The sequence below is a fragment of the Phyllostomus hastatus genome, unplaced genomic scaffold (assembly GCF_019186645.2).
Source record: "Phyllostomus hastatus isolate PE091 unplaced genomic scaffold, TTU_PhHast_1.1 phas_contig_312, whole genome shotgun sequence".
In the NCBI taxonomy this organism is placed as follows: Eukaryota; Metazoa; Chordata; class Mammalia; order Chiroptera; family Phyllostomidae; genus Phyllostomus; species Phyllostomus hastatus.
The window spans coordinates 445272-472014 of NW_025333849.1; the positions used below are offsets into that span (position 1 = coordinate 445272).

Genomic DNA, 26743 nt, shown 5'->3' on the forward strand with positions numbered 1-26743 from the left:
TGTTATCCATTATTTTCTTTCTGCATTTTAGAATATTTGGTAATTTCTTTGTGTAGGTTATCACCAACATTCTCCAGAGTCTTACATTCCCTATTTCAAGAATCACAGCGTTACTACCATTATTCGTCTGAATAAAAGGATGTATAATGCCAAACACTTTACAAATGCTGGTTTCGATCACTATGATCTATTCTTTGCGGATGGCAGCACCCCTACTGATGCGATTGTCAAAGAATTTCTGGATATTTGTGAAAGTGCCGAGGGTGCCATTGCAGTACATTGTAAAGGTATGTTTCTAGGATTGGTTAAAGAATGGTGGACAGCTCTAGCCGGGTGGCTCAGTTGATTGAAACATCGTCTCATACACGAAAAGGTTGTGGGTTCAATTTCTGGTCAGGGTACGTAGCTAGGTTTTCGATCCCCAGTTGGGACATGTAAGGGAAGCAACCAATCAATGTTTCTCTCTGTCCTCCCCCAACCTCTCTCCCTGTCTCCTTCTCCCTGTCTGTCTAAAATCAATAAACATATTCTCAGGTGAGTATTAAGGAGAAAAAGAATGGTAGACATGTGTGTATATATGTGTAGAAACACCATACTCGTTTAGATTATATGCCAGGACACATGATGCCTTTGTTTTTACAGAGTGTCTTTTTTATCTATTGTAAATTACTTTTTTTCTTAAAACCTCCTTATTGTGGTGTGATTGACATAAAAAAGCTGTACATACAAAGAATGCTTTTAAAACCCTAATTTCATATGAAAAGTATAGTAAATTACATTGCATTTGTTTACAGGTAACTATGAAAGCTTATCACATTGGAGTGTATTCATTTATTCATCAAGTAGTTACTCAATGCCTACTGTTTGGTAGGTTCTAAGATATGTCGATGAACAAAGCAGAGTTTAAGAGCTAGTCTTTGTGGAGTTTATGTTTTAACAAATTGCTATTTTTAGCCACTAGAACAGTGCCCAGCATTTAATACATTATAAGAATGCATGAGGATTTATCTAACTTTGCTTCTCTTCTTAGATAGTTGATTCTAAAGACAAGGAATATATTTTCCCTATGTTAAGAAAAATCCAACTTAGGAGCAAAAACCCAGCAAATCTGGGGAATAGCTAAAATTTGATCTGTAGAGTTAAGACATTATAACAGTTTTCAACCTTTTTCATCTCATGGCTTACATAAACTACTAAAATTCTGTGGCACATCAAAACAATATATATTTTTTGCTGATCTGACCAAAAATAGGTATAATTTTGATTCATTCATACCAGACAGCTATTGCTGTGTTGGGGCTGTTGTGTCTCTCTCTCTCCTCCCACCTCTCTTTCTTTCTTTCTTTTCTTTCTTTTTTCTTTCTTTTCTTTCTTTTCTTTCTTTTCTTTCTTTCTCGATCCAAGGGAAGAAAGGTCAGTGTCCCTGACTAAATAGTCAGGTCTATTTTATGTTCTAAAAATTCTTGGGGTACACTCCCTTGAAATTGCTGCATTATAAGATTTAAATGTCCAGCTTTCTCCAAAAAAAAAGAAATCACAAGATACTCAAAGAAATAGGAAAATATAACTCATTCAAAGGGGGAAAAAATGAATGAACAGAAACTGTCCCTGAGAAAAACCAAATGGTGCATTTACTAGACAAAGATGGTAAAACAGCTGTCTCAGGGTGCTCAAAGAACTAAAAGAAAATGTGAACAAATCAAGAGAACAATGAGCAAAATGGAAACATCAACATAGTGATAGTAAACTAAAAGGACCCAAAAAGAAACTCTGAAACTGAAATGTATGGTGACTCAAAGGAAAAATTCACCAGTGAGATTCAGAAGCAGACACAAGCAGGCAGAAGAAAGAATCAGCAAACTTGACGATACAACAATTGAAATGGTCAAGTCTGAAGAATTGAAAGAAAAAAGATTGAAAAGTGAAAAGGTACCTTGAATATCATGAAGAGGACCAATCTGTGGATTGTGGGAGTCCCAAAGGGCAAAGTGAGAGGAAGGAGCAGAAAGTTTATTTGAAGAAATAATTGCTGAAAGTTCCCAAATTTGAGGAAAGACATGAATGTGAACATCTATGTAACTTGGTGAACTCCAAGCAGGATAAACTGGGAGACCCACACCCAGATGCATTATAATCAATCAATCTGAAGTCAGAGACAAAAGATAACCTTGAAAGCAGTAAGAGATGATCAATTTATTACATACAAAGGGACTCAAGGAAGATTGTCAGTAGATTTGCCATTGGAAACCTTAGAGGTCAGAAGGCAGTTAATTGATATATTCAAAGTGTTGAATAAAAAAAGTGTCAACCACAAATTATGCACCTGGCTAAACTTTTCCTAAAAAATGGGGTTAAAAGACATTCCCAGATAACTGAAAGGTGAGGGAATTTGCTACCACTGGGCCTGCCCTGCAAGAAATGCTAAAGGCTGAATGAAAGGACAGTAGCTAGTCACTCGAAGCTTTATGAGAAAATAAAGATCTCTGGTAAGTAAATACATTGGATAATTATAAAGACTAATATTACTGTTACTTAAGCTGTAAACTCTGATCAGAAGGTGATATTGGAAGAATGGCCTAAAAAAATAAAAGAGAGTCGTCCTAGCCAGGAGGCTCAGTTAGTTGGAGCGTCATCCTGTGTACCCACATGTTTCAGGTTCAATTCCATTAGCTAGGGCATATAGCTAAGTTGCAGTTTGAATGGCATTAGATACTTGTTTTGGGAAGAAAACTGATGACAGTGTGAAGACTGGGTTACCAAGTGAACACTGATTTTCATTAGGAAGTGTATTTGCTTGGGGTACAAAGCAGAAGACCACAGACTGTGTGTTTCAAACAACAGAAACGAATTTTCTCAGAGCTTTGTAGGCTAGAAATCCAAGAATGAAGTGCTGATGGGGTAGGTTCCTGGAGAGCCTCTTCCTGGCTTGTTGACAGCCACCTTCTCTTTGTCTTCTGGGTACACTCATCCCTGTCTTTTCCTCTTCTTGTAAGAACACTAATTTTATTGCGTTAAGTACCCTCCATGACGTTATTCAACTTTAATTACCTTCGTGAAGTCCTTTTTCCAGAGAGACTCATGTTGGGAGACATGACTTCAACATATGGGTTTGAGGACATATCATTCGGTCCATAACATTCTGTTCTCTGGCCACCCAGTATTCATGTCCTCACATGTGAAATGCCAGGTAGGGCAAAAATAGTTTGCAGTTGTCATATGGAAAGTAATACAATAACGAATAAATAATATTACAAAAATAAACTCTATTTCATGTACTCACAACTCCAGACCTACTTTTGTCCCACCCCATACTTTTTTTTAACCCCATCCCAACAGCCCCCAAATTCTTAACCCACTCCAGCGTCAGTTCCAAGTTGAAAGTCCATCTACATGTCATCTAAATCAGGTATGGGTGACAGACACTTCAGGTACTGTGAGTCCTGAGGCAGAATTCCTCTCCAGCTTTGAAACTGTGAAAGCAGACAAACTGTGCGCTTCCAAAATACAGTGGTAGGACAGGCAGAGGATATACACTCCTTCTTCAAATGGGAGGAGTTAGAAACAAGGAAGTGGTGTCAGGTCCCGAGCAAGTCCAGCCTAGCAAGGTAAATGCCATGAAATCTTCAGGATCAAGAATTGTGCCCTTTGGCTCCATTATCTGTTCTGCAGGCCTGCAGGGGAGGCAGTGCCATCTCCTTGGCCCCAGGCAGTGGCCTTGTCCCCAGGCAGCAGCCTTGTCCCTGAGCCACAGACCGAGGTAGCCTGGTCCACTGAAACCACAGGCAGCCTCATCCCAGGAAACCGAGGAGCAGACACAGCTGTGCCCCAGGCGCCTGTGCTTGTGGTGGCAGCGTGGCCTTTGCCAGTCTCTGTGTCACTTGCAGGGTCATGCATCCGCTTTCTTGAAGGATGAGACATGTTTGTAGCCAGAGATCTCTCATCTAGTCCTTTCGCCCAGAAATCTGAAAGCCCTCCTTTATTTCATCCTGTGGCTGTCCCTTTTTAGTCCAAACTGACCACATCTGGTGGGGCAATCCCATCACTGTTTTTGGCTTCTGGTCATTTTTAAATCCATGGGTAATATCTTTATAGAATCACTTGTTCAATCATACCCTTGGTATTGTCTTCAGAACATGCTTCCTTACCTTTTGCAACATGGATAGGCCTAGAATTTTTTAAATGTTTAGTTTCTGATTCCTTTTTGGTTAAAAATCTCCTCTTCAGTTCATTTCATCTCATATTTTACTGTGTCAGTAAGAAGAATCCAGGCTGCACCTTCAGCACTTTGCTTACAGACCTCCTTTGCTAAATGTCCACGGTCGTCTCTCACAAACTGTTTTCCACCAAGCACAAGTACGCAATTCAGCCAGGCTTTTTGCTGCTTTCTAACAGATCACCTTCTTCTAGTTTCCAATAATATGTCCTTCAGTTCTGCCTGTGTCTGCTGCAGAATCAGTGCTTAACGTCCGTATTCCTGCCAACAGTTTCTTCAAAGCAATCTAGGGTTTTTTTCTTACACGAGCCTTAAAACTCTTGCAGCTTTTACGATTCCAATTCCAAAGCCACTTGTGCATTTTTGTGTATTGTTACAGTTATGGTACCAAAATCTATATTGGTGAGGGTTTTCCAGAGAAACAGAACCAATAGGATGTGTATTATATATAGAACAATATTATAAGGAATTGACTCACACAAATATGAAGGCTGGTGAGTACAAAATGGGCAGTGTGGGCTGGCAGGGTGCAGACCCAAAAGAGCCAGTGGTGCCACTGAAGTCTGAAGGCCATCTGCTGGAGAATTCTTTCTGGTTTGGGGGGGGTGGTCTTTTTGTTCTGTTTAGACCTTCATCAGGTTAAATGAGGCCCACCCACATGGGTGGTAATATATTTACTCAAAAGTCCACTCTAATACACCTGCCAGGTTGACACATAAAGTGAGCAACACAGGAAGTAATGATAGTAGTTTAGGTGAGAGCAAAGGAAGGTAGCAGGAATAGAGTGAAAACAAAAACTGCGTGTGAAAATGAGTAGAAAAGTAGAGTAGAAAAAACTGTTGGATGAAGGGAAAGTTTTGCAAGATTTTAAGCCTATGTTTTTGGAAACATGATTTTACCATTAATAGTAAACCCAGAGTAGAAAACACTGCATTTAACTGGAAATCGTCACTTATAAGGTGACTTTCAGTCTTGGCAATGCCTAGAATCATCTGGGGGATTTTAGAACTCTCTGTCCAGGCTGCATTGCATACCAATTAAATCAGAATTCTGGAGGTGAGACCATATTTTTTTTTAAATTCTACAAGTGATTGCAGTATGCATCCAAATTTGAGAACCACTGGTAAGGTAAGCAGGATCATGGTAAGCCTTTTGAAAAAATTCTACCCCTCCAACATAATTCTGGAGGACAGGAGACCAGGTCTCACTGGATTGTTTCTTTTCCTAGCTGGCCTTGGGCGAACGGGTACTCTGATAGCCTGCTATATCATGAAGCATTACAGGATGACTGCGGCCGAGACCATCGCTTGGATCAGGATCTGTAGGCCTGGCTCAGTGATCGGGCCTCAGCAACAATTTTTGGTGATGTGAGTAGGTGGAGAGCTTTTGTAATTCCTCAGAGAACGCTTGGGTCTGGAAAATGGTTGGAAGTAGTTTTTCTTAGTCTCCAGTAACAACAGATAGTCTAGTAAGAGAAGGGTGTTTGTATCTTTCTGGCAAGGTGTATTTTGATGTTATTTAAATGCTCTAACAGGAAACAGCCAAGCCTCTGGTTGGAAGGTGACTATTTTCGTCAAAAGTTAAGGGGTCAGGAGAATGGAAAACATAAAGCAGCTGTCTCAAAACTCCTCTTGGCTGTTGATGATATTTCAATCAATGGTGTCGAGAATCAAGACAAGCAAGAGCCTGAACTGGTAATTGCACCGTCCCCATCACTCTGTTGTCATTGCTTTAAATGCTGTTGAGAATCCTGTAGGGCATGGAGGAAACTGGAGATAAAAGTAATAAAGTACATTTTGAGGGATTATTGTCACACATTTTTTTATACTTATAGCCTCTCTTGGAACTTTTACTCAAAATAGTTAGAACAAGTTTATATGCCTGTTAAACTGAAGTTCTTTTTTGTTCACTAGTCACTGGCAGGAGAGGTATGTGAAGTAAGCTCTTTCAATGGACCTAGTGACACCCCCTCCCTTCCTAACACCTTTTCCTATTTCATGACAGCTGATTTAGGGAACCAGTCGTTCTCAAATGGAGAACTTTAGGGACCAAGAGTTTAGGGAGTAGCTATACTATTATTAGGTGGTGGTAAGTAGATGGTGAAATTTAAAAAAAAAGAATGTTTTCAATGTTGAAAACCCACTATACCTCTTTACTGTCTATACATTTTATAACAAGAGTGCTATTGGGTTCCAGGTCTGAAAGTTAACGTGTTCAGTTGTCTCAAAATGTGACCTGTAGCTTTATTGTGAAAGCAACAAAATATTTTAGAGTTCATCCGAAAGTTGAAGTGTACATTTGCGTGTGTTCTGTGGATAAATGTCAATGCTGTGTTTTACTGCATTGATAACGGCAACTTAAATCATTAGCTCAGTATTCTTCTACTTGCACAGTACAGTGATGACGATGAAGTGAATGGAGTGACACAAGGTGATAGACTTCGGGCCCTGAAAAGCAGAAGACAATCAAAAGCAAACGCTGTTCCCCTCACGTGAGTTTGGTCTCCTTTGTGTGGGCGATATTGTTTAGTCTGTGCATAAGGTCCTATGTGAGCATGTTGTCCTGCACATTTTTCCCCACAGCCTCATGTCCATCATGCCACTTAGAAATGACTACTGTCATTTTAAATCAAGGGGTGTTGCCTGAGAAGCTCCTGGCTATCCTTTATCTTTGTTGTTCTGTCCTAGGCACACTAGCCTGTGTATAGGAGAGCAGTGTTAGGGCTGCCCTTTCTCCAGGTGTAACCTCTGTGTGGCATTCTCATAAGCGTGGACACCAGATGTAAACTGCAAAACAATAGATATGTCCGTAATTACTTAAAATTGTGAATTTCTCTAAATCCCTTACTGTGTTGCAGGTAATTTCTCTTAACATGGTCGAATTCAATCAGTAGTGACATGGTGGCTTAATGTCATTATATTACTTGAGGGCAACAAAAGATTAGACTATATTTTTGTATGAATTTTTTGTTTGAGGAATTACTTGGAAGTTTCAGAAGAAGGTTTAGCATGGGGATAGGAAGTTTTGTAGTCAGTGAGGGTGTGTTTGTCCACTTGTACTTGCCTTGTGCAAGTGGTAGTTTGGATTCAAGCCCATGGAACATCCAATACTGTTAAAATGTAGAATCAAACTTGACCATCGTACTGTTTTCCTAGGGTATTCTTCAGTAGATGCTCCCACCTTTGACACTGGATTTCTTCCTTCCATTAACCTCCCTTATCATTATGGAATATCAGATTTCCAGCCTCCTCCCATTTTTTTGTGATGGAGACAGGGCATTTATTCAGTAACCATCTTGTAATATGGTAAGGACCATATTACAGGAACTAATGACATAGTAAACATTCATGACAGATGAGAGCAAGCCTTTTTAATTAAAAGTGTTTTCTTTACCAGTATCTCCTCATAATCTTAAGTCCTAAAGTAGAATCACACCTGAGGCATGTGTTGTTGTGGGCCTATGCCTTGGGAGGTTCTTAAAAGATCCAAAGAAAAGAATCAAGTTTTCCAACATAAAGTGCCATGTGAATGAAAGGCATTGGTATTGCTGATAGGTGTTAATTAAGCATTATCTTTGCAGTGGTGCTTCCATCAGCTAGAATGCTTTAACACTGGTGCACTTTATGTAACTTATTTAACTCCCAAGTGCAGTTTTGTTTTTAATTTCATCAAAAATGTGTATTTAGCCCTAGCTGGTGTGGCTCAGTGGATTGAGTGCCGTCCTTCGAACCAAAGGGTCGCTGGTTCGATTCCCAATCAGGGCACATGCCTGGGTTGCAGGGCGGGTCCGCAGTTGGGGGTGTGTGAGAGGCAACCACACGCTGATGTTTCTCTCCCTCTCTTTCTCCCTCCCTTCTCTTCAGTCTAAAAATAAATTTAAAAAATTTTAAGTATATTTAAAGCCTTAATGATTATCTTTACTTAGAAACATTATAGTCCCTCCATATAATTATTCTGAAGCCAGTTTTAGACATGAGGGAGGAGACAGGCAGTTCACAAAGCAGAGCTTCTCAGATTGCAGTCCATGTTTGAGTCTCGTGGGTGAGCTTGTTGAAGAGCAGGTTGAGGTCAGTGGGTCTGAGGTATAGCCTGCTTCCAGGTGTTGCAGACGCTGCTGGTAGGGACCACACTTAGTAAACCCTAGAAAGTGGATGATTTTGTGGGTTACTTTTTCATTGTGCCCAGGTTTTTTGTTTTGTTTTAAGAATCTGCACCATCAAGTTTATTTCTCAACAGTTTATTGCCTTCTGTTCAAAAGTCAAGTTGAGAGTCAGGAGATAGGAATTCTGCTTAGTCAAAAGCTTTTGTTAAATAAGGTTTTTAAGAAATTTTCTTGTTGCTGAGTCTGCCTCTTTATGAATATGTTTTCTAGAGTCCAAATCACTCAATGCTGTTTTCTAGAAGAGTTGAGGCTATAAATGTCTCTCTTGTAGCTGATAAGTTTGTGGTAATACAAAAGAGAACAACAAAGGAAGACTACAGTTCTAAATATTGTTCGAAACTAGAAGGTGACAGTAGATGCTGTTACATTCACTTTGGTGTTCGAGGTTCCCGGGATGAGAGTTGAAGGTGTTCAGTGAAGGCTGAGTGCAAGTCGCTGTCAAAGGCCGGGCGGGGGTGGTGGTCGCTTGTTCAGTTGTGTAGTTAGACTCCTCCTTACCCCTAAAAAAATGAAGGGCCCTGGCCCTTTGCTTTGAAGCACTCTTGACATAAATTAGAGCTAAGTAAAATATTATAGTAAAAGGTTTTTTTTTAATGTTATTAAAAAGGAACCATTTCAGCACCCCTTTTAATTGTAATCCTAAACATGATAGACTAATCCCCAAACTGTCCTCCTTCCATACACAGAGTTAACAAATTTGTAAGCCATGCTTTGAAAGGAAAAGGCAGAATGCTGATGATCTTCAGAGCTCTTAACGGTGTGTGCAGACCCTGGGGATTTTTAGATCAGGCTCAGCACATTTCCCTTCTTCCTTTGCAGCACTTTGCTTATCCTCTCTGCTTTTCGAAATCCTCTTTGCTATTACAATCATCTCTGTTTTGCTCTTATTTGTAGCTCTTTGGGCCCTAGGAAAGGAGGTCAATGGGAGATTTTCTTTCCCTCCCACGTCTTTGTTGTTATTTTAGAAACAAAAGTCCCCCGAGAGCCGTTTCCAGCAGTAGTTTAGGTTGAGAAATCTAAATTCAGTTCCTGCCTCCTGACTTGGACTCGTCTGTTACTGCAGGCAAATTATTTTTCTTCTGTGTTGGTACTTAGGTCTGAGTAAAATTACTTGCAATAAGGAAAGTTAGTGAAAAATATGTTAAGTACTGGTGATTCTTAAGAGAAGGTTATAGTAATAAAATATCATTCCAGTTACTGGCTTCTATTTTATAGTCAATATTTGGGGAAAGTGAGTCATTAAAAATTGTACGGTAGCCATTTTTTTTTTTCCAGAAATCCTGTCTGATCTGAGTCCCGTGGAAGCAGTACATTCCGTCTGAGCACCATGACCTTGAAGTGCTTGCTCGTCAGGGGTGATTGCAAGCGTATTATGGTCTATGCTCAGACAGATTGGGTAGATTTTATAACTTCATCTGTGCTGCTGTCTTTCTGCACACTGATCATTTCTGCAAGGTTGTTATAGTTAAAGGAAATGCTCCATGAAAGTGGAAGTGTATCCTACATGGGAATATGTGAAAATATAGATAAAATTGACAAGTCTTGAATCCTCCTTAACGTTACGCTGTAGGTGGGTGTGTTTTCATCATTGGAAAATAATTTCTATGCCGTGAGCTTTACTAGAGGAACAAATAAAAATCTATGATGTAGACATCCTGATATTCTGGCCATTCTGCCTTTAAGATAGCTGTTAAATTGGGATGGGTAGAGAGTTCTGTACTGTTCCAAGGTCATTTATTACATTCTCTGTAAATATTAAGCCTTCGTAATCCTAACATATAGTAGATTTGATTTGTTTTTTTAATGGCAGGAGTAAGTGAAAGTGTGGGTTAGATTTCATTTCATGCCCATATAGGATGCCTGTACTTGGCACATAGTGTTCAAGGGTTAAGATGACTAGGACAGTAATACAGATGGCATAGTAAGCCAGATCATTCACTCTAGAGCTTTCCACGCTTGGTCACAGATGTGTCTGGATGACCGTTTGGAAATGTAGTAGTTGGAAGGAATTACCACACTTCCGACTGTGAGGAGGGTTCCTGTCTTACTGCTAGAAGCCAGACTAGTGGATTAGAAAACACCAAGCTGAAAGCTATATTTGGTTGCCTGAGGAGAATGAGTGAGGAGAACAACTGAAGAAATACATATAGTACAGCAGGCCCTCGAATAATGTTTTGTTAACAACACTGATGAGATGCCGTAGGGAATTAACTTTTGTTAATCTCATTGTCTATGATAAAATTGGTTTTGTTATATATTGTTTTGCATAAAGTTGCAGAACCATCAATGATAAATGAGGACTTACTATATTAATACATAAGGGAAATTTTCTTTATTTTGTGTTGTCAGGAGTTGGCTGTATTTCTGTAATCCTTGTTTCAGAATGTGCAATTTGCCTAAACTCTTAGATGATACAGTTTATGGCTCCATGAAAGTGAGATCAGTCCTGCTGTGCTGTGTCCGCTCCTGACTGTGCCCGCTCCTGACTGTGCCTCCTAGGGAGTGGTTGTTAGTTATCAGTCCAGGGCCTTTTTTGTTTGGTCGGTTTTGCCTCCTTTTTCTCTCTGGTTTGGTTCAGTTTTCTGTGCATGCATATCTTGTGCTTTTTGAAGAATTTGTTTTTGTTATAGAACAACAACTCTGATTTCTGTATTATACAATTAAATTAACATGGGAGCAGTTACCAAACTAGAGATTGGGTCTCCTCTTTTGTTACCAAATATCAAGTCATTTTAATACTGGAGATGGCATGTTTTTGCTAACAAAAAAAATGGCAAGACTTCATTCTTGTTTCCAACCCCTTTGCATCATCACAAGGTGTCTAACATTTACACATGGCTTTATTTATTTATTATTTTATTTATTTTGGCTTCCAGTTTGAACATCTGTTCTTTCCCCTTCACCCCTTTCCAGATGTTCCCTAGCTGTGCTGACCTCTGCACTGTGTAGTGTTGTCATCTGGTGGATTGTTTGTGACTACATTCTTCCCATCGTGCTATTCTGTCTCGATGGTTTAAGAGCACAGTAGCCGTCAGGACCCTTTGGCCAATAGCTGCTGTGTAAGTGTTCCATTCCATTTCTCTACTAGTGCTCACCCCTGGTGTCCAGTGTATGTCTCCTGATGCATGTTTTCCTCACTACCAGCTCTCCTAGCTTTATTGATGTGCCTTTTTTTATAGGTTCTTTCTCTAAAGCTCCTCAATTAATGGGGTGGTGGTGGGGAGGAAGGCCTTCACTATTCTTTTCATATATGGGATATTAAAAACAACACGCTTTGTTTTTAAGTTGTGCTTACTCTTAACAGACTTTTTGAAATTGCAGTTTAAAAAGACACTGCCTTGCTTTCTTTCCCTTGTCAAAAATATTTAGTTAGATTGGAATAATTTGGGGTGCTTTTCTTTCAATCAGTTATCTTGTAGAACTTTTCTCTAGTTCTCTAGAGAGCTATCTTTAGTATGTCCTTTCCAATCTAGTAAAAGTAATTTTCCCACTGATTTTCTGCTGTTAGTAAAGATTTGACTTTGCAGCCTGAAGATCTAGTGAATGTGACACCCTGGTTCCCCTCTGGTTCTGCCAGTGAACACATCCTGCTCTCGGCAGGCAGCTGCTTCCCTAATAAGTCTTCTGTCTTGAGATTTGCAGAATTTTCTCTTCTACCTCAGTTCACTCCCCCGCCCCCACCTTACAGTTAAGTACAATTTTCAAAACTTGATGTTAACCCAAACCAGGAAAGCCGAGAAGACCACAGTCCTTTGCTTATGTTTGTGTTTCTGCAAGACCCTCACTGCTCCTTACTCACTCCTACTTTCCTTCTTTCCTGAAAGTAACCAAAATGCCTTTATTAGGTTAATGTAAACAGAATTTGTATTCTCTTAACATCTTTCATCCCTAAATGAATACCTTAACAATGTAGAGACTTCTTTTCTGCAGAAGGGTGTGGCAAAAAGCTTACCAGGGACTGACAGTCATAGTCAGAGAGAGGAAACACACAGACAGGAGGTGTGCCCCGTGAGGCTGCAGTTGGCCGCCGCCCTCTTATGTCCAGGTTGCATTCTTTTTTCTCTTGAAAATTTTTTTCGGCTCATATTTCAAGAATTTCTTTCCTTGTTCCAACTTGGACTTGGGAGTTATAAAGAAATACAAAAGTTCCTTCTAGGACCTCCTCCAAAATAGAATTCCATGGCAACCAAGTCCAGTTTTTGTGGTTTCATTCAGATGGCTAGAAAAGATTATGAAACTTTGCCAACTTCATTCTTTTCAAAACTAAGGAAAAGCTGCGTAATGTTTTTCTATTTATGCTATTCTGTTAAATATCTCATTAAATACAAACTTATTGCCCAAGCTGATGGGCTGTATTTCTAATATAGATTACCCTTTTAGGTGTTTTTCCTTTATTTCTCTTAGTAATCTTAGATTTCTAGGTATTCTGGCTCAGGGGCATTAGGTACTGTATAGATTTATCTCAAAGTATTTGTTGTGGCAAAGCTATCCTGAATAGGTGTGATTCTAAATGGGTGGCACGTTGCTAATATTTAGGTGCTTTGTGATTATATTATTTTCCCAGGTAAGTTAAATGGGTTTAATTGGGCTCTTTTCTTCTTAATATTCTGTGTAAGGTTTAACTTTTTCTGTTATTACTAACATTTGCCATTGGATTAGACCTGAAGCACAGTATTCAACCTAGCCTGACTGATTAAGTTGGAATTTTCAGAAACAAGCTTTCAACAGCAACGATGATATAAACAAGTATAATCCTTGTAGTTGTCTTTTGAGGTGATTGCTCCTGGGCACCGTTGGTGACACTTCCCTTTGGCGGCCTGATAGTTTTTTAGGTAGCATGCGTGGAGACCTTGACAACAAGGACACTAGAGCTGCTGCATCAAACCCTTAGTGGGATAGATGCATGCGGAGGTTGCAGGGCCTCGGGCCCATCATTGGGAAGCTTGTTTTGTATCGGTGGTCAACAACCAGTACACATAGTGCGTAGTTGCTCTGATGAATTCTCTTCTTGGAATTGGGGATGTTTATGCTCAGAGCATTTTGTGGCTTGATAGGTGAAAGACCTGGCTTTTCAGTTTTTGTATTGCTGTAGTCTCAAGTTGCAGACATCGTTGGGTATAAAATCTGGGAATGCTGGGGTCAGAACAAAGTGAACACTGCAGAGAACTAAGTGAACTGCAGTGTGCTCAGGAGATGAAAAGTAGGATTGAGGATTTTGCCAGGGAATGATGGAAAGGAGAAAATACAGATGCTGAATAGTGCTCCACAAATCTCCGTGTTTGGCCTGGTTTGCAAGGTGGGATGTAGTTCCTTCCCTTTTGCCCTAGGTCAGAATTAGCCAGCTTATGCCACCTGGTGTTACTTGTAGGATATCACAGGGAATATCTAAGCCTAGTTGCTGGGGGTCCCCCCCCCCTTGTTTATCGATACATAACCTTTAGATATAACAACTGTTCTGTCATTACTGCAAATAAGTGGTGGCTTGAATTTTTATTAGTGTAGTAACACATTCCAAATGCCTGTTGTGCTCGGATTTTCAAAGTTTCACATTAACTATTTACACTAATCTTAAAGGTACTTTAAAATATTTTTTAAAAGTTTTCTGTCAAACTAAACTTTGATTTAGCAGTAGTATCTTGTCTTGAACATTACAGTATAGGTAATTTAAGAAATCAGGGCTTAACTTTCCAAAGTAGGCAATGTATTGGCTCTTGTTTTCCCTCATATCATTCATTTTACATTTGGTAGTTGTCTATACTTTTGGCCATAAGTGGCCTCGTTTGAAAAGTAGGTGTGGTATTTCAAAAAAGCCCACAGGAGTCTCATTTTCTCCATTTGTAAAAATGGGGATACAAACCATGAGCCTTGCGAGCAGGCAAGAGGCCTGGAGACAACAGTGGCAGCCTGCACACGAGGCCTGCGCTTCAGAAATGTCTGTGCAGGCATCCTGAGCTGGGTTTTGTTGTTGTTTTGTTTTTTCTTTATGAAAAACTCTGGATTCAGGTTTTTAACAAAGACTACTAAATATCTCCCCCTCATTTTATAGAATCAGAAAGAATTTTAAAATAAATCCTTGTTTTCAGGGGTAGAATTCATATGCAAGTTGGTGAAAGTTGGTATCTTTAATCACGTAGCTGCCCACACCTAAGGGTGTAGTCTACACCTAAGGGGGCTCATTCTTTCACTTCAATCTGCTTTTTCTATTTTGCTGAAATATTCAACATTTAGGATGATAAAACCTTATGAGGAATCCTGAGTTGAGCAGTGGCTCATTTAACCTAAGATCACTTCCCCTCAGCCAGATGGAAGGCCACGTCCTAAGGCTTTCAGAAACCCTACAGGATTGAAGCTGAAAGAGCTGGGAGCAGGGATAGCTGCCCCTCCCTCAGGCCTCTCCCTTGTCTTCCCCAAACAGCTGGAATGCCACGGCCTCCAGACTTCTGCTCTGGTACAGTAGAACCTATTGTTTCTGTAGTGATGGGAAATTAGCATTTTACTAAAGATTGAATATTTAGTGCTTTGGGTAATACTAAGATTATAGGAATTTACTAATCTAATTTACACTGTTTTAAGGACCTGGCTTTGGTTATAACTAACAGTGTAATGCAGGCATAGGAAGTAGGACTAGTGGTTTGTTGTAATGGTTTATTTTTCCTCTTAGGAGCTGGTTTCAAGTCAGCGTTTTCTCTTACAGAGAAATCAAAGTGGAACATATAAGTGTGTGTACACACATTTTAGCATTTCAGTCATTATCTCTTGATGTTTTCTGCTGTTTTCCCTGTGACAATTGAGTAAGGAATTTAAAAACACCCTTCAGCCCTGACTGGTGTGACTCAGTTGGTTGGGCACATCCTGCAGCAGAGTGAGGGGTCACAGGTTTATTCCCAGAAGGGTATAGGCCTGGGCTGGGGGTTAGGTCCCATGTTGAGGGCGTGCGGGACACAGCCAGTCAATGTTTCCCTCCCTCCCTCTATTTCTCTCCCTCCCTTCCCCTGTCTCTTTAAAACACACACACACACACACAAAGCCACCTTCCACCTAACATAATACCTAGCCTTAATCTTGGGGAGTTCTTTCTGATTCATTGATATGCCTTGAGGTGATTTACTCCCAGAGGCATTGCTTCCTTGAGGCTTTTAGAGGTCAATTAAATCGAGTCTCACAAAATTGAGCGGTTTCACTTTCTTGTTAGTGGGTGCTTGGTGACTGGTGAACAGTGGTAATCCAGACAAAACTCACATTTTGCTTGAACATGTTTTTAAAATTTGGAATGTTATCATAAAATTGGTATTGATTCAGAGTATATTGCCCTTACTCTCAGCTCTGAGGAGTGAATATTGTATAGATATTTATATTCACATTCTTTAGAATTTCAGGGGGTTTAAATGAGTTCTTATTTTCATGACTAGAATTCTGGGAATCTACTTTTACTTTGGGACACAGATTTGTTTTACTGATTGATTTCTTTGGTGTAGGAATTGTTGAAAATGCCAGATCATTTGTTTTCCAAAACCAAAGCACTCTAATTATCTTTCTATAACCCACATAGAGAAATAAGATGCTTCATTTCAAAAGAGCTTGATGTAAAAATGTGTTTCAGTTTGTTGGCAAATGTGTTTCTGGCAAATCCCATCAATTCCTCATTAAATAATTGCACTAAAGTGCAAAAACGCCTTCCTGTCAAGTATTTGCAAATTGTTTCAGTGAATATAATGTTATTTTTTTCCAACTGTTTTCAGAGTAATTCTTCAGTCCAGTGTTCAGAGCTGTAAAACGTCTGAACCTGACATTTCTGGCAGTGCAGGCATTACTAAAAGAACCACCAGATCTGCTTCAAGAAAAAGCAGTTTTAAAAGGTGAGAAAAGAATCCTACTCTTCTGAAAAGTTCCAAGCATTTGGTTTCCCAGTGTAATCTTTTGGAGCTAGAAATGAAGATAGGAAAAGCAGAGTCCCTATGATGGAAAATTAATCAAATGTTTTTGATTTGTTTGTCATCTAAAAAAATCTGGACTATTTCAGTGCAGGCTATTGTTTAGTTTTGTTTTTCAAAGATGATTCTCAATGCTGGAATTGTGGTGCCTGAGTCATAACATGGGAAAGTTGAGAATGTTGTATATGTAAGTTCTCAATTAAGAATTTCCACCATCTCTGTCAGGACTTGGAGGAACTCTTTCTGTGTATCAGATTCAGCATAATTGTTGGGGAATTCAGTGCAAATAAGTATGATGGTGGAAATACGTGAAATTGAGTGAGTTGTGACCTTTTTGACCTAGGGACTGCCCTCCTGGCCATAGTCCACACCTAAGGGGGCTCATTCTTTCACTTCGAGCCCAGCATCTTTCACTTTCGTCATTAATAAGGGCAGAAATGGAATTCTCTGTGACCAAAACCATTACTCACAGTTGTCTTTGGATGTTTGTCATGAACTGAAGGCAGACATTTTATTTTTAACATATTCTAAAAACATCCCTCTTGAGGAAGGAGCCTGTAAGGCACAAAGTATGGCCTCAAGAATGGCAGGCAGGCGCCTTTTCAAGTTCGTGTGTGTTGGCCCGAGGCAGCAGCCTGTGTGGTCCTGTGTGAGGCACTGAGCTCCTGGCACAGCAAGTCCCCTCTAGTAGACCACAGTCAGCGGAAGATGACCCAGACCAGGCTTCAGTAAAACATCCTGCATGAATTCCGTGGTGCTTTGTAACTTTTCTGCCCCCATATCTTTGAGGTTTTGACCGGAGGCACCCGTCTTCAGGGCTGAGTGAGGCTCTGTGTGTTTTGCTTTATTAAGAAATTGTTCGGTTCTGCCATTTTTCCTCTTTACTGAATCCTTTGTACAGTTTTACTTGTATGAGAATGCGATCATGCCCCAGTACAAGTATTTGAGAGTCAGGTACTGACTCATGAATTTAGAATTTAAAAATTTTCATTAGAAAAGTATCAGCTATTCCTACTAATTCCACTTGAGAAGAATAGTAAAGAAATGTTGACCAAAAATCCAAGATTTAGGTACATTATAACATAAAACCAGAATGTTATATATAACACTGAGAATGAGGAAATGGGGTTTAAAGATTAATGAATTATACCAAATAAATTTAGAGTCATGTTTTTAAAGAAAATTTAATGATCTGGGTAAATACTCATGAAGCAATAAGTGAAAAGAGCTGTACATGATTCTTATGAAGTATTACCCTTCACTTTGTAAGTGTACAATGTACTTTATATATGTATATAGAAATGTGTAGATGTTTACATTTATAAACATAAATATTTATAAATGTGTATATTTCCATATAAGTATTGAAATAAGATAAAGGAAAATATGCTGTAATATTAACAGTTCTTCTGGTTGGTAAGACAGTTGGGGATTTTTTCTTTTCTTTTTTATCCTTTTTTTCCCCAACTTGACTACAATAAATGGAGTGAAATGGGAGTATTTTAACCTTGACACTTTCAGGCGAATTAAACTACTAGAATTCAAGTAAGAAGCCTGCTTGCTGTTGGTGATAGTTAGAAATGTTTTGAATGGACATAATCTTTTTAGGTATAATTGCTCAGGCTTCCATTACAGTCTAGTGTGTCTTGCACATTTAATCTGCCTTCCCTTTTCTGGATTGTGCTCTTCAGGTTGCAGAGGAACAGAGTCCGGGAACCGCACAGTGTGTGCCCTGTCACACGTGTTCCTCTGAGGCGCGTGGCTGTGCCACAGTTTTCCCACCTAGGTCTTGTCTAGTGATCTAAACCTGTGTTTCTCAGCCAGAGGTGCTTCCTGTGCAGTGAGCATCTCCCTGAGTTCCCTGGACCAGATGCTCTGAGGGGTGTCAAGTCGAGTTCAGACTGAAATGCTTGATTAAATATTGAAATTGCCCAAAGCAGTTTCCAGGCATTGAGGATAGTGTTGAAAAGCAAAAAGACATCTTTCAATTCTCTGAAAAGGACTATCAGAAATTGGGAAGGGTAAAGAAGTAAAGTAGTGAGAATTAACTGGGTCTCACTGTGTTTATTAACCAGCCCCCTTGGTGGAGGGGCTCCTTTGCCTCCTTTGGGGCTTTGACCTGTGTTCATGTCACCCTGTGAGCCACCTATAGCTCCCAAAAGAAAAATGTGTTATATATGGGTCCCAGCCCTGGCTTCTAGGGAATAATGGGAGTTGAGGCAAATAAGCTGTAAACTGAAGCTTTTATCCTACTGAATAGTATTCATTTTTGGTTGGAGGGTGGTGGGGGAATTAACATATTTGTGCATAATCTGATTCAGGACAAAATAACATGAGCTAAGATTATTCAGTAATTGTAAAGTATAGAACAGAATTCTTTTCTTTAGACAACCATACAAAAACAAAATAGCCCACTCCTTCGGTGTATGTTCATAAATAAGGCACCGGGGTTGCCAGTCTGCTGTCACTCCCGTTTGGGAAGCCTTCTCTTTTGCAGGTTTATGTTGTTCACGTGTCGTCATCATCATTTCACTGTGCCATAGGAACTTGACCTCTCATTTCTATGCCTTGTTCTGTTCTTAGAGGTTTCCAGGATGAAGACCTCACCTAAACTCACTTTCAACTGATATGGCCCTCTTGACTTTTGACAGTTTACTGAGAGGATCTGCAGCTTTGGAGAATTTTTCCACAAACATGTTAAAAGAGCAAATATTTGATACTTGAAAAAACCGCCTATTGTCATAAGCATTTGTTTTTCTCATGGCAGATGGTTATTCCCTCATGCATCCATTGAACATAGGCTGTGTCTCATCCTCAGTCTTGTGCGAAAAGCTCTGCTCTGGCAGCGGCAGCGTCTGTTGGGCGGGTGGTGCGGTAGCTGACCCTCAGTGCCAGGTGGTTCTGTGTGTATCTTCCTCATCCCCTTCCTGAGCAGAAAGAAGTGAACTAATGTGCTCCTACACCTCCCACTTCTTATTATAGCTAGAAACTCATTTTAATGTTTCTCTTTTAATAATAAATCCAGTGAAGAATTGGCCTGTTCTTCCGTGTTCTCTTATTAACTCTCTGGAGAGCTCTCTTAGATTGAGCCTTGAAAATGTCACCATCGTGCCTCTGAGAACCCACCTTACCGACATCATTCAGTCCTCTCGGCACACAGCTCGCCCACTGCATGCGTGCTTCTGTCAGCTTATGCTCTTTCTTTGCTGCAGTCTTTCCTTTCTTTCTTTTTGGTTTCAATTATAACCTCGTCCATTTGCTAAGAACACTGTCGTATACAAGAGTATTTTTATTCCAGGTTGCATCTTTGGAAACCATCACTTTCTGCTCCACCTGCGAAACCTACCTAGTGTTCATTGCATTGAGGCATCTTGTGCCTGATTACTCAGATTGGGAGGGCTCTTTACCAGCCCTATAGTTAGGACATTTTTAGCGGGGGGTCTTTTTACACCTTCTCATTTCTGATTCTTGCCACCATTGCATCTTGCCCATTAGAGTCATTTCCCAGTGACTGTTCCATCACCTCTGGGCTTTAATTTTTGTTGTTGCCATTATCTCCAAAAGCACATCCTTACAGAAGCCCCAGAATATTGTATCTAAATGTTCTTTTTTAAAATGCTGGTTACCTCTGATCTTTTAAAATGTTAATCTACCTTTGAAATTCCAGATATTTTCCCACTTGTGAACTGACCTGGACCTTTATACTCGGTACTCTGTTGAAGTCTCCGAAAGCCCTGTGATGGATGTAGATGAACTGCTCTGGTAGAGCGTTGTCATCATCCCAGTGAGGGGCACCTTCAAACTGGAATTGGTTTTTCTCTTCTTTTGCTTTAGTGTTTCTCTGAAAGTTGCTATTTAGTTGAAAGTGTGATGTAATAAATTGTGGAAAGAAACTAGGGAGGTAGGGTGAGGATCAATCAAGGGTAATTACTGACAAATGGACAAGGGCTCTTCTGGTGTTTCTGCCTGGTGCCACTGGTGGCACCTGGGTTAGGAGTCGGCGGGCCATCCCCTCGTGGCCTCGCGCTGAGCGCTGGAGGAAGGCGGGGACCAGGTGCAGTGCCAGGCATGCTCTGCTGAACTGGAAACTGCTTGATGTGCCACAGCTTTTTCTGTGACCAAATTCTGGCTTGGGTAATAATCGAGTAACACTTCTTTATCTTTTCGTCTTTTCACTTTTCCCGCAGCCTGGTTCCTCAGAGGGAAAGAAGGAAAAGGAGTGCTTTGCAGCAAATGCCCTTAATGGCATTATGGTACTCTCATTGCTCAGCTGCTTCTGCCCGCCTCCCCTCTTTTATTTTGATTGTTTTTTTATTTTTTTTTATTTTTTTTATTTTTATTTTTGCAGAACTGAACCTTTTTCTGCTCTGCCTTTCTCTCCTGTTTGTCTTTATGGTTGGTATTGTACTGTTTTTTCCAAAGTATCTGTCATTAAAGAATTATACAAAGAGTGTACTCTTTAGCATGTCAGTATTTTTTATTATGTTGCCTTCCTTGTCTTTGATAACTACATGTGGGACACTTGGAAACCTTCATGGTAAAATCCTTTTTTTTCTCCCCCCGTAGTCCCTCCATTTCAAGGACTAAAACAGTCTTGCGTTAAGTAAAAACCTGTGACCAGAACTGAAGGAAGACTCTAGGAACAGAAAACTACAACAGGACTTAGCACAATTTGTTTTGGAAACAAAAAAAAAATTGAAAAAGCCTTAGCTGCTTTCCACCTAAGAAGTTTATTCAATGAAGAAAATGTCCACTGGAGTTTAAATAACTACACGAGTTTGGGTACAAGGGATGACCTCAAGATAGCCCAACTCTCCTTTTGTAGAAACGTCTCAAGTTGAACAACAAAAAAAGCTGTTGTAAATTTCGTCTCAGGTGTAAATATCAAAGCCCTCTGTTACCAAGAGGGCTGACTACTCTGTGGGTGCATGTGTGTCCCTGTGATGGCAATCATTTTCGCTGCTGGCCTTCAGAGGAATTAAGCATCTGATGGAGGTTTTTTACCTATTTATTCTCTGTTCACCCTGTGTCAAAATTTATAAATATAAAACAGGCATTACTTAAATGGTACTTCCTGTAATTTGATACTATTTGGTGTAATCATCTTCATTTTAATATTTGTGATATTGTTGTAATGTTAACTGTGTTAAGTACCCAAGCTGCTTGTCTTCCACCAAAGAGTGCTTTATTGACAAGACTCTGTAAAAACCACATACAGAGACTGTTGTATGCTGTGACACAAAGTAGCCGTAGGTGCACTGGTGTCCTAAAACTTGCAAGAGAAGATCAGTAGTAGCTTTAAAAGACTTGGGAGGAGGAACTGGCCTCAGAGTTGGAAGGTTATTGAAGTCATTCCTTTTTCTGTCATTTAGGAGCTAAATTATTTGGTTGCCTAGTTGTACAGATTAAAATTGTACTTACTTCTTTGCATGGAAAACCCCCACACTTTTGGTGTTTCTCCTTGGAAACAGTAATCTGAAACAATGGTGGCTTAAAAAAAAAAACTTGCTGCTTTACTGGGGTCTTTCTCTGTACCATTGTGGACTTTTTGGTAATGTGATCAGCCCAAGGCCATTCATACACCCTTTGATTTCAGTGACACCGACTCATGTCTGGATTTCAGTGGTTTGTACATAAGACACTCACTGTTGCCTTTGGTTAGGGACTCAGCTCTGTAGAGTGCCTTCTCCCCCTGCAGAAACACAGTAGAGTCTGTGATGTAGTGATCACAAACAAAGAGTGTTTGCTGCTAAAAAAAAATGGGGTCCATTATAAAAGGGTACTTTTAAGTGAATGAATGGTTGTAGCTATTGTTAACCACTATTGCCCCATCCTAGTTTGGAGAATTGGAGGATACGTTATTGAAAGGCAAAATGCCTTCACATTACGAGATGAATGAATCAAGTCAGTAGGTAATTTCATGTTTTTAAAGCTGTCTTTGAAACGAAACTATGAGGAATAGGAAGTGGTTTGCATAAACAGAGTAAAGTGTGTCAGTGCAAAAGTAATTGGAAGGCCCTGGCTCCACTTCCGTGCTTACACTCTGGATAATCGCGAGGTTGCCTCACTCTGAGGGACAGTGGAAGCCGCCGTTGTTTTGACCACACAAGCAGCACTTCCTTCCCCATTAGACCACGTGGGGTCGGGTCATGCTGGCTTTTACACCTTGGGGCCTAGATCTCAGAAAAACAGTGGTTTTTCTATCCATGGAAATTCATAAACACAAAGACCAACTTGCCTGATGGGAAGACTGCTTTCCAACGAGCTTTGGGTGGGAGGAGAAACATTCTGTTTGCTAGATTGTTCTGGGAGAGAATGCTAGATATTCAGACTGCCCAGGCATAAACATTGAATTCTCAGGGCAAATTTTCTTCCCTTTACACTTTTAAAGGCCATCTCCTGCATAAATATAATTCAGGTGGTTGTGAGATTCAAATTTCCATCTGAACTGTGTTTGGTTTGGCTTTTTATTATGTCAGAACAAGTACATGTGCTGTCCCCTCCCAACGAATAAGCCATTTGGTGGCTTGGCCAAGAGTAAAAATTTGGACTTCAGTGTTAACCACAGTACTTATTATTCTACTAATTGCCTTTTTGTGTTGGCTGCTCACGTTTCCAGCTAGAAGTGCTATCACTGTGGCTCTCTCTAAAAATCCTTGTGTTTACCAGGCTCATTGCTGAAATTAGTCATAGGAAACTAGTCATAAAGAGTCATTTCCTGGAACACAGAAGGACACAGCAACAGTGTTAAACTTTGGAGGATATACCTAGAATCTAGGAAGTCTGTGGATCAGACTGATGGAAAGCTCTTGCTATGAATAAGAGTGGACTCTTTCCCTACCACCCCCCAGCTGAAAAATCAACACACCCAGAATCTCCTAAGATTCTAATTTTAAGTTCTTGTTACAGGAAACCTTTTAGCAATGGAATGTGAAACAGCATGTCAGGTGGAGAGATTCCTTTTCCTTAAGAGACTTAGATAGCTTTAAAAGTACACCCTGATCATTTCCATTGCAGTGAAAATTGGAAATATTTTTAGGTGCGCTTGAAGTTTTCTGAGCACTAAAATCATCAAAAGTGAGGGACAGCCCAAAGGAAGGGTGTCTGCAAAAAGGGGTACCAGGAAGTATAGACAGGACTTCTATTTTGTGTTTCTTAAAAACGAGGAAACTCAGTGACCTGTCATGAAGAGGACCAGCCTGAGCAGTGCCTCACTGAGACAAGTAGCCTGATTGTCAGGTAGCTGCTTCCTAGCGACATGCTGCTCTTCCACTTTCCAGGAGAGTTCTGTCCCAAACTCGATCCCCTTCCGATCACCCGCCTTCCTCCTCCCTTGACCTCTTCCCCCTCTCAGGGGTGATTTCTACCTCTTCTCGTGGGCCCAGACAAGTTTTAGAGGTGTTCCCCAGTGTTCTCACTCGACAAAGGTGTTTCCTTTGGGAGCCTGATCCCTGGCGGGCAGGCTGTGCGGACCCCTCAGGCGTCTGGGTCGTGTTGTGCCAAGAGCTCTGGGAGCCTTTCCTTTGCTTGAATCCGTGTTCATGACACATGAGCAGTGCGTTCCTTTGATGTTTATTCTAAAGTAGCTCTACTGCGTCTCTTTGTGCATTTTTAATTACTGCATTTTGGAAAGCAGTGCTCATCAAAAACAACTTTAAAAACCTATTTTAAATTCTTTCAGTTATCTCTCACTAAAACTGCCTTGTGAGGTCAGCTGCTGCTCTTCTCTTTCTCCTAAATCTTTGAGTATTCTCCATGCCACTAGGTGGGAGTGCTACAGGTGTGCTGAAAAGACTGGATAGCTCACCAGTACTGGGTAGGAAGTTATCTCCTCAGTTGCTTAGTAGAATTAAATGTCAGCAGGTGTGTCATCTAATTGCAGTACTGCAGTTTTATATTAATAATTTACATACTTTATCTAACCTGCCCTCATGTACAGATTTATTAAAAGTTTTAAAATGTAACTGATTAATCAGTATCTGGTCAACTATTGTCTTGATTTTTTAAATTAAAATGTATATTTCTAATCATATTTTATAAAGCTGAGAGAACTGGTTGAATGAATGTTTATTTTCCTGAAGGTATTTTTAAGATAAAGCTTCTTAATGGTGTGTAAACTTTGCATATCTATGTAGTTTGATACATGTTGTATTTGAAAAATCATGTGTATTGGAACTGGTTTTATACAAAATACTGAATAGTGGAAATTGTGTAATTATAATCATGTAATTAAAAGTGTTAACCAGACAATCTTTAGGTGTGTTTGTGTTCATTCACTGACCATCCCGAATTGTGGGGACAGTTAATGTGGCTGTGACGCTCAGTGTGTGTCTGCCAGGGCACGGGAGCAGCTCACTGCCAGCCGGGTGCTCGAGCAGCAGAAAACTGTGCTTCCACAGTTCTGGGTGCTGGAAGTCTCCGGTCAAGGTGTCGGCAGTGTTGGTCCCTTCGATGCCTCTCCTCAGCTTTCTCTCTGAGCACTCCGATCGGGGCATTCCTCTGTCAGCCTCATCTCCTTTTCTTAGGTCACTAGTCAGATTGGGTGAGGGCCCATCCTAATGGTCTCGTTTCAACTTAATCACCTGTTAAAGGCCTTGTCTCCAAGGTCAGTTGTATTGTAAGGTACTGGGAACACGGGCTTAAACTTGAGAATGTGGGGATACAGTTCGGTCCATCCCTAGGATAAAACAGGGAGCAGGTGATAGCATTCCTATTATGAAGTCATTCTACCCACACCCACCACCAGCTCCAACAATGTAAGGGTTTCACTTCTGGGAAAGTAAGACACATCCATCAGGCCCTCAGAGGTCAGAGACAATAGTCCCTTCATTTTATCTGCCAAGGTCAGGATCAAAGTGCTGGGTGAAAGGCAGGACTGGAGCTTGAGCACTCCTTGTCCTGATGAGTCTAACCAGGGACTCCGTACCCTGGGCTGGGCTGTTTCCCTGCCTTCCCTCTTGATGGTCTCTTGCAGGGCAGGATCCTAAAGGCCTAATGCCCAGGTCATCATGGCAGAGGTTGTGTCTGACACAGAAGCCTCTTCATAAGGAGTGTTGTCTAGCTCCCTAAGGAACTGAGCTTTGATCCATGCTGGGGTGTGAGTTTTCAAAGCACCAGCCAAAGGGAACTGTCTTCTCACCCTTACCCAAACTACCACCAGAGTGGGATTTGCAGGCTCTGCCCCCTGTTGAGAGCTACAGCATCCACTTGCTCCCACCATGGTTTACCATGAGGCCAGCGCTGGGTGTGACCTCCTGGTGACTAACCGGAGCCTGTGTGGTTGGTGTGGGCCAAGCCACTTGACATACATGACTGCGATGAAGACGTACGCTTGGTGGCAAGCAAGGCTCTGAGGCCTACCAGGCTTTGGATGGAATCACCAGGCGCGTCTGTTTCTCCTGGGAGCAGCTTTTCTCCTAGGGCTCTGCAGCATGCATGACGATCCGAGACCTCTGGCCCTGTAGATATTCGCTTTCCGGGATTGTTGGCTGCACTGTCCAGAGCCCACTGCCACACGGACAATCTGCTAAACCCTCTTATTTGGGTGAAATGGGAATAAAAAGAGTTTCTATCCTAAGTATGAGAATTAGGTGAAATAATACATGCTATGTACTCTTAGCAGCATCTGGCTCCTTGCTCTCAATAAACTAATTTTTTATACATTTAAAATAATTTCCTTTAGGTAATTGGGTAGAGACAGATTTTGGTTGCAGATTATGGTCCCTCAGTATCTGACATCTTTTGTACCTGCAGTGTAATTTCATGTGTTTTAGGAGAGGTCAAACTGTTTTGACTTGTGAAGGGAGAAATTCATGCACTGAAGGTAAGTGTCCAGAGTGGTTTGTCCAAAGCCAGGGCAGGGACAAACTTAAGAGGTCTCTTCGTGAGGCTTCAGGAGTTTACTGATAACAAGTTGAGGAAGAAGCAATCAAATGATATGCGTTCTAAAACAAGCTCTGCCCGCTGTTCTGTGACCATGGGATCCTTAATCTGCCTCCTTGCCCTCACTCTGTTCGTCTATAAAATTGGACTAGTAAATCCATAGTGTTTAGATTAAACGGGATCAAACTATGTGTGCCTTAGCTCGGGGCCCAGAGCCAGCCTGCAGCATAATAAATACCCAGAACCTCTTGCTTTTCCACCTCACATGTGTCTGAAGTATAGCTGTGGGTGTGTTGGGAGACAGCACAGCAGGAGGGGTCCTCGCACTGCTCGCCTGCTCTGTGGTGCACCACAGTGTCTGAGATGCTCATTGTGGTTGGCCACGTAGGTGCTTTCTAGCTTTTTACTGTTACAACATTGAGTTAACATTCTCATCTATGACTTCCTGGGTAATGCTGGTTATTTCCTTAGGATAGATTCTTACAGAAGATACTTCTAGGTCAAGAATATGCAAAATGTTAAAGTTTTGATGTCCATCACATCAAAAAGTAGCTT

General features: G+C 40.7%; 1 protein-coding gene across 9 annotated transcripts in view; it reads left to right on the forward strand.

Moving 5' to 3' along the window:
* The window catches only part of CDC14B (cell division cycle 14B), a 92804-nt gene extending 68248 nt beyond the window's left edge, over positions 1-24556 (forward strand). For 2 of the 9 annotated variants that reach the window (XM_045839799.1, XM_045839804.1), the window contains exons 9-15: positions 57-287; positions 5442-5580; positions 5748-5907; positions 6607-6704; positions 16115-16231; positions 20494-20559; positions 20873-24556. In XM_045839799.1, coding sequence (XP_045695755.1) covers positions 57-287; positions 5442-5580; positions 5748-5907; positions 6607-6704; positions 16115-16231; positions 20494-20559; positions 20873-20909 — 848 coding nt within the window. In that variant the 3' untranslated portion in view covers positions 20910-24556. Of the gene's footprint in view, positions 1-56; positions 288-5441; positions 5581-5747; positions 5908-6606; positions 6705-11288; positions 11435-16114; positions 16232-18889; positions 20010-20493; positions 20560-20872 lie in introns of those variants that run through there. The other 7 variants (XM_045839802.1, XM_045839807.1, XM_045839800.1 and 4 more) reach the window with 5 other exon arrangements.
* The last annotated feature ends 2187 nt before the right edge of the window (positions 24557-26743 follow it).